General features: G+C 62.1%; 1 protein-coding gene across 4 annotated transcripts in view; it reads right to left on the bottom strand.

The window, feature by feature from the left end:
• Nucleotides 1-3,436: 3,436 nt before the first annotated feature.
• EPHB3 (EPH receptor B3) overlaps nucleotides 3,437-7,635 on the bottom strand; it is a 29,368-nt gene continuing 25,169 nt past the window's right edge. For 2 of the 4 annotated variants that reach the window (XM_030028794.2, XM_030028795.2), the window contains exons 8-16: nucleotides 7,477-7,582; nucleotides 7,007-7,104; nucleotides 6,699-6,821; nucleotides 6,352-6,599; nucleotides 5,890-6,105; nucleotides 5,649-5,798; nucleotides 5,365-5,558; nucleotides 5,044-5,199; nucleotides 3,437-4,729 (exon numbers count right to left, since the gene is read on the bottom strand). In XM_030028794.2, the coding sequence (XP_029884654.1) occupies nucleotides 4,621-4,729; nucleotides 5,044-5,199; nucleotides 5,365-5,558; nucleotides 5,649-5,798; nucleotides 5,890-6,105; nucleotides 6,352-6,599; nucleotides 6,699-6,821; nucleotides 7,007-7,104; nucleotides 7,477-7,582 (1,400 nt within the window). In that variant the 3' untranslated portion in view covers nucleotides 3,437-4,620. Of the gene's footprint in view, nucleotides 4,730-5,039; nucleotides 5,200-5,364; nucleotides 5,559-5,648; nucleotides 5,799-5,889; nucleotides 6,106-6,351; nucleotides 6,600-6,698; nucleotides 6,822-7,006; nucleotides 7,105-7,476; nucleotides 7,583-7,635 lie in introns of those variants that run through there. The other 2 variants (XM_030028796.2, XM_041126870.1) reach the window with 2 other exon arrangements.

The raw sequence follows: 7,635 nt of genomic DNA, 5'->3' as shown, positions 1-7,635 counted from the left end.
GGTAAGAACGCAGCCCTGGCAGCAGCAGGCAGGGAGGACGGGTGGCAGCGGCAGCCGAGGACAGGCGCTGTACCACGTGCAAGCCCCCTGCTAGCTACCAAAGGAGATGGAAGGAAGGAGTGGGAAGAAAATGATTAAAACAATTTCTATTTTTTTTTTAGTAAAAAAAAAAAAAAAGCCCTGGGAAAAAGCCGCGTAGGGTCCTGGCACGTGAACAGAGTCTGTAAGTGGTCTTAAAAATTACCAATAAATAATCTTAACGGGAAACAGAAGGAGCAGAGCCGGGGCGTTCGTGGGTGTCTCGTGGCTCCCTGCGAGCATGGGAAAACTCGCCGGGTCCCGTCCCTCGTGCTGCAGGGACAGCCCCTTCCCGGGCCGCGGCGCATCCCCGGCTCCGGCCACGAGGCAACGACCCGCCTGGCCGGCGTCCGTCCCGTCCTTGGCTGAGCACAGCGCAGGATGCGGCCCCCGGCACGACCGCGCTGGCGATTCCCCTGGGTGCAGGGTGGCGGCGGGGATGAGGCATGGTGGGGGCCGTGGGGGGTGCCCGTGCCCCCGCTGCCCCGTGCCCCGGGCTGGCCTGCCGGGTCACGGCCGCGCCGTGCCGAGCCGTGATCCCTTCCAGCTGCGCCGGCCCCAGGCGGCTGACGGGGCTGCGGGATCCTCTCCCTGCCAAGTCGTCGAGGTGTCAGCCAAGAGTTAGCAGGGAAAACGCCAAGCAGCCGGCAGAGCTGGCCAACCCATCGTCCCCAGCCTTCCTCCTCCTCCTCTGCTGCGGAGAGCCTCCCACCCTCCCGCCGGAGCCCTGAGCCCCTGGCCCACCCCAGCGGGACCCCTTAGCACCCGGTGTGCTTTTGCCCCAGCCGTGCCCCCGGGACTCCCCCCCGCCGCTCCCAGGGTGTCGTCCGTCCCCTGCCCCCCGGCCCCTCCACCTGGGCCGCGTCCCCCTCCTCTGGGCCTGTCTGGAAAGGGACGGTCCCCCCTCCCCGAACTTTCCAGCTCTCTGCAGAGCGGGAACAATCGTAGCCTTTGTCTTCCCTTAATCTCCTGGTTAGGAATTAAAAGGGGGGAAAAAAACCCAGCAGCACAAAAGGCTCTTTTGCACAGGCTGGGAGGGGGGAAGAGCAGGGTGCAGGCAGAGCACAGGCAGGGTGCAGGCAGGGCTTGCTTTCCCCCGCACCCCAGCCTGGCCGCCACGCTCCCCAAGGGTCACCCCGCACCGTCCCCGTCACTACTGCCCCAGGACGTCCCCGCAGTGGCACCCGAGGGCTGCCGGCTCGGGGAGCGTCGCCTGCTCCCCTCAGCCCCTCCAAGGTCCTCGCCCGCCGGCTGCCCTGGGAGGTGGCGGGGAGCATCTTTGGGGAGGCTTGGGCTCGGCTTGCACCCGTGTGGGGCCAAGGGCCTCCTGCTCACTGCCACGGACCTGCTTTGACTCACGCAAGTGCCCACACACACCCGCATCCACCCAACGCAGGGCTCCCCGCCACCCAGAGCCCCCCAAGAACCACGCAGGCACCGCAGACCTCCATAAAATTCCTTAAATAATTTAATTGAAAAAAAGTCTTTCCGTTAAAAAATATTTTTACAAACGCACGCTCGCATTAATTTCCCTTGCTGCTGTTTTTCACCGTTGCTTTTCTTTCACCATCGAACACAGCTTTCCCCCTATATGTATCTGTATGAAAAGAGAGGTGGCAGGTACAGCACGTGAAGAGCCGCTGGGTGCAGCCCTGGGTGCAAATCGGGCAGCGTGGGGGGCCGAGGCTTGAGGAAGACCCCGGGGCTGACTGCAGGGATGCTGCGACCTGCCCCATGGGAGCAGGGTGGGCACAGAGAAGGCTGGGAGAAGGGGTTTGTTGTGGGTTTGCTGTTTAAAATGAGTAGCAAAGGCAGGCCAGGCTGGACGGCTGAGGTGGGGATGCCTGGGATGCACTGGGACCGGTTGGGACCCCAAACCTCGCAGCAGCAGGACCTTTGCAGCACCGGGGCTGGGGGAGCGAGGGCGGCAGGGCCAGCCCCTGAGCCCCACGGACCTTCCAGCCAGGGGGGCTGAGGGGGCTAGCGAGCCCAAAATGAGCTCTGACATCTATTTGGCCACCTGCTCTTAAAAGCTTCCCAATGCCAGGTTGCTTCGCCTGACCTGGGAGAGGGGGGAGGTCTGCCCAGCGCTGCCGTTTGGGGTCCCACCATGGCGGAGGCCAGGGAGCAGCCAGGGTGGGGAACAAGCCAGGGTGGGCAGGGCTGGGAAACCTCAGCGAAACTGGTGTCCCCAGCAGCCAGCATCCCTGATCCATCAAGTGGAGGAGGGACGGTGGGATGCGGGGAGCCCGTTCCCTGGCACAGGACCTGCTGCCAGCTGCCCTCTCGGCCGTGTTTACTGTTCCTTGGGGAGGAGGACGGGGTTAATGAGAAACCCAAGGGCAGGTGAGTTTCAAGGAAAGGGGAAAAATAGCACCTGCTCAGCTAACGCGGGGCGGTGGGGGGGGGGGGGCAGGGCTGAGCGCAGTGGGGGAGCACAGGGGTGCACTCCCTCATTTCGGGGAGCACCCGCTCGCCCCTCCGCACCGGCAGCAAAGCACCCCTGTCAGCGAGCCAGCGAGGTGTACTACCGCCAAGGGGGCATAAGGACCTTGTTAGGACCCCCAGCAGGAGCACCCTGGGGTCCCACTCAGCTATTAGGGTCCAATCCCCCTGGGCTGAGGGTATGGGGACCCCCCCGGCCCCGCTCTCCCAGGGACAGCAGCCCCCGGGGGGGTTACCTTGCTGCCTGCAGCGGAGCTGGCTGCCTTGGCATGCACCCACCTGGCTCAGCAGCTGCCATTTCGGAGAGGAGGAGCGAGGCCGGTGATGCAGGGATGCCGGCGGCTGTTGCAACACTCCTGCCCGGGGCCGGACTCTGCCTGGGGAGAGCAGAGGAGGACCGGCGCTCCGGGGAAAAGCCCGGTGGGTGCGGGGACCCTCGGGCGCTGGGACGGCCAGCGAGCACGGCTGCTCCCCGCTCAGTTTTCGCACACCGGGTTTGGTTCTCACAGTTCCAGCTTGACTTGAGGAGGGGATGGGGAAAAAAAAATGATGAGCATCTCTGAGTGCATTAGATGGGAGTTTCACGGCTGGCTCTGCCCTGGGACTCTCAACCTCCACCCTACGTGCCCCACAGGGGAGCACGCCGGGTCCCCAGGCGCTGCAGGCTGGGTACGGTATCGCTGCCTGGCCCGACCCTGCAGCGGCGCTGGTGCCGAGGGGGACCCTGTGGGACCACCCGAATATGCGACAGCAAGAGATGGGGGGAGCAGAAAGGGGCACAGAGCCAGCCTGGGGCCGGCCAGGAGGAGGAGGAGGAGGAGGAGGAGGAGGAGGAGGACCCCGATGGGCAGCGAAGCCGCAGGCAGCCGGGCCCATCCAGTGAGAGCGCGATCGAGCAAAGGAAACTCCAGTAAAATTCTTATTGCCTTTATTCTGCCCATTGCCTCACACAGTCCTGCCGGCCAGCACACACCCACGCACGCATGCACACACTCACGCACACTCAGGCACGCTGGGAGTCTCTCCCTCGGCTTGGAGGAACCGGGCTGCAGTGAATCCTCAGGGAAAGGTGAGTGAGTCTTTTGGCAGCAATCACAGCGTGTGTCAGGAGCGGGGCGGCCGCGCCGGCGGCACCCGCTCCTTCTGCATAAAAGAGGAGGCTGGGGGAGACCGGGCCTCGGCCCCCGGCGCAGCCCCCGCCCCAGCCCCGCTCTCCGGCCCCTCGAGGGGGGAGCGCGGCTGCCGTCGGTCCGGGGGCGGAGGGTCCCTGTGCAAACGTGCTGACGGCCTCACTCTGCGGTCCAGAGCCGGCCAGGAGAACCAAGAGGGTAAGAGATGCGGAGCTGGGCGCCTGGTCCCCCTCCCTCCCCTTTCTGCTCCCTCTTATTTTTTTTTTTAATATATCTCTTTTTTTTCTTTCTTTTTTTTTTTTTTTTTTTTTTTTTTTGCCTAACTCCCTGCATAGTAAATCTCATGGGGTTCGGGTTCTGGCGTGCAAAGCCAAGAAAGGGAGCGAAGCCTTCCCTTCGGACACGTTCCAGTGCAGACCCTCGGGCGGAGGGGCCGCCAGGGCTAGAGGAGAGGAGTGATTGTCTGGGGCCGATGGCCCCGGCCCTGTCGCTGGCTCGGCCTCCCCCGGCTGCTTCCAGGTGGGGACCAGAGTTAGGGAAGGCTTCGGACGTATCCGACGGACTCAGCGGACGGGTCAACAGTCTGTGGCCTCGGGGAGGGGAGGGAAGTGAGGACACGGGGGGAAAAGGGGGTGAAAAGAAATCCAAGAAGCAGAACAACTCTTCAAACCGATGAGCACCGAGACAGGGCGGGAAGCGGGATGTGCCATCTCTGTCCCATAATCCATCTTCAATATGAAGATGCGTTGCTGCCTCGCCGCTCCAGGACACGGGACGAAAAGCTGGGCTCCCTCTCGGCACGAGTGCCTCCGATCCAGGGAAGGGCAGCCCGTCCCATCCCGTCCCAGGCGACCGTCCGAGGCAGAGGAGCGCCGTGTGAAGGGGAAAACGGGAAGCCGGGCTGCACCGCAAACTGAACCTGGTTGGCAGGTTCCCTCGGTCCGTTCCAATGCAGAGTCCCCTGCGGTCAAACCTGCACCGGGAGTGTCTGGTTCATCTGCAGCCTCATGTCCTGAATGCTGCTCAGGATCTTCTTCTGGTGCCCTGCTAGCGTCACCCCTATCCTCAGCAGGTCTCTGCAAGGAGAAGATGAAGACTCAGCCCCCATGCCAGCACCAATACCAGCACGTGGCCCTGCCCCATCTAGCTGTGGCTGAGGGACCAATCCACCTTCATTACAGCCCTCTGCCAAGCTTCAGTGTCCCTCTAACACCACAGGGGACTGCACGCTGAATCCCAGACCTCAACTCCCTTGGGAAAACCCCATGCACAACTCAGCCTTCCACATGCTTAGGCAGGAGGTGGCAGCTGCCGGAGAGGCAAGGGACAAGGGACAGTGTAGAGCAGCTCCAGCCCCAGCTTTCTCCCTCCTCCACAAGCGGGTACTTACTCTGCAGTCATCTGCGCCACCAGGTCGAAGGAGGCAAAGCCGGCATTGACAAAGTTCTCCTTGTACCGTCCCATTTTGATGGCGTCCAGCCAGTCTCCCACAGTGGTGAAGGTGGTGTAATCTGGGACGGTGCGGTCCAGGAGTGGCTGGGAGATGCTAAAGCGCAAGAGAGCCACAGGTCACAGGGAGCAGGGGACAGAGAGATGTAACTGGAAGCGGGGGAGATTTCTTATCCCTGCCCTCTCACATCTCTAGTCCCAACCACCCCAGCATTCCCTTCCCTTTGGGAAAGTCCTGACTGGAAGCGGGGATGCCACTGACCCAGACTGGACGCTGGCGATGACTTTCAGGCTGGCAGCGTTGCGGATGAGCTTGTCCAGCGTATTGACAATCTGTGCAAACTTGGGCCGCAGGTTGCGGTCCCGCACCCAGCAGTCCAGCATCAGCTGGTGCAGCGCCGTGGGGCAGTCCATGGGGGGTGGCAGGCGGTAATCCTGCTCCACTGCATTGATCACCTGTGGAGAGACATACGGAGGCAGGCTGTGAGCCACCCGGGCTCCCCCCTGGGGCAGTCCGTAGCTCCCCGCTCCCCAGGGAGCACTTACGTCCTGGTTGGACATGTCCCAGTAGGGTCGCTCCCCGTAGGACATCACTTCCCACATGACGATGCCGTAGCTCCACACGTCACTGGCTGAAGTGAATTTGCGGTAGGCAATGGCCTCAGGAGCCGTCCATCTGATCGGGATCTTGCCCCCCTGCACGGATACACAGCTCCATTATTTAGCACATACCTGAGGCGTCTCCCCCTACTCCCAGATCGGTGGATCCACCACGAGTGTCCCATACCAGGGAGCTGGTGTAGGTGGGGTCGGCCGGGTCATCCTCCAGAAAGCGAGAGAGCCCGAAGTCAGACACTTTGCAGACCAAGTTACTGTTGACCAGGATGTTGCGAGCAGCCAGATCCCGGTGCACGTAGTTCATCTCTGAAAGGTACTTCATGCCAGCGGCGATGCCTCGCAGCATTCCCACCAGCTGGATGACCGTGAACTGCCCGTCGTTCAGCTGCAAGAGTAGAGAGCAGAGGGGTTTGCAACACCCCAAACACACTGGGGAAGGATCCCAATGTGCTACCACCACCTTCCTCCACCCTAGAGCCACCCCTCTTGCCCCACCCCACGATGTCTATGCACAGCTTAGCCCTGGGGATGCCAGCACAACAATGCAGAGAGATGGAGGAGGGGGGCTCGGAGCTGCTGTCCCCCATGCGCTGCAGCCCCCAGCCCAGGGCAGGAGGGGACGGATGCTCACCCGGAGGAAGGAGTCGAGTGCGCAGTTCTCCATGAACTCTGTGATGATCATGACGGGGCGGCTCTTGGTCACCACACCCTCCAGGTGGATGATGTTGGGGTGGTCAAACTGGCCCATGATGCTGGCCTCACTCAGGAAGTCCCGCCGCTGCCGCTCCGTGTAGCCCACCTTCAGCGTCTTAATGGCCACGAAGATCTCGCGGCGGCCAGGCAGCTTCAGGCGCCCGCGGCACACCTCGCCAAACTCCCCTGCATTGGGGAAGGGGAGAAGGGGGAGGCACGGTGAGCCACGCGGCAGGGTAAGGGGTGGCGGTCTCAGCTGCTGCTGTGCCTAGCCCCGGGACTTACCTGCTCCAATGACCTCCTCGATTTTGACACAGGAGATGTCTATCTCTTTGGCGAATTCCCGGACGGCTTCGTTGGGGTCCTCGTAGGTGAAGGGGTCAATGTAGACCTTCATCCCAGGGGTGACTGCAATGGCAGAGGAATCATCACCAGGAGGGATGCCACATGGGTGACAGATGCCGAGACAGCTTGGCCAGCTGTCAGCCCATCCCTCCCGGTCCCTGGCTAGCGAGGGCTGCCCCTTCGCTTGCGCATGGGGGTGGAATTGGGAGAGGGCAGGCAGAGCCCATTTGTTGGGCTCTCACACTCACCGTATTGCTGCAGCTTCTCCGTGTACTCGGGGTCTGTGCTGTTGCGTTGCTTCCTGCCCAAAGGAGACGAGAGGAGGTGTTCAGTAACCATCCCTTTCCTGATGGGGCAAAGACATTGACTGCCAGCTTCCAAATCCCAGCACAGACAGCCTATGCCAGAGAGCTTCCCCTCCGGCAGCCTGCGAGCAGAGCCATCCCTCCACCCAAGGTGCAATGGGAGAAGATGGCCTAGTTGTGCTGAGAGAGGATGGCAGGAGCCTAGGCAGAGCCCCAGCTGGTGCTGGGGAAGCAGAGATGCACAGTCCTCCCACAGGACCCACGCTCTGGTACCCATGTGCGGCAGGTCTAGTCCTTTGCTCTCAGACTGGAGCTGCCAGAGCTCTGCCCACAGGCAAGGGGGAAAGCTCTGGGGCAGACACAAGCAACCCCCAAACCCAGCTCTGAACCCCCCTTCCCTGCAAAGCCAGTACCTGAAGCAGACGATAGCGATGATCACCACAACAATGACGAACAGCAGCCCTGCAGTGGCTGAACCCACTATCAGAGGCAGCTCCTGGAAAGTCTTGCTGGTGGAGCCTAACAGAGGGGGAGGCAGGAATCGAAGTCAGGCTGGGAAAGGAGCAAGCATA

Source organism: Aquila chrysaetos, chromosome 10 (genome assembly GCF_900496995.4).
Source record: "Aquila chrysaetos chrysaetos chromosome 10, bAquChr1.4, whole genome shotgun sequence".
Taxonomy (NCBI): Eukaryota; Metazoa; Chordata; class Aves; order Accipitriformes; family Accipitridae; genus Aquila; species Aquila chrysaetos.
This window is presented reverse-complemented; position numbering and strand designations above follow the sequence as displayed.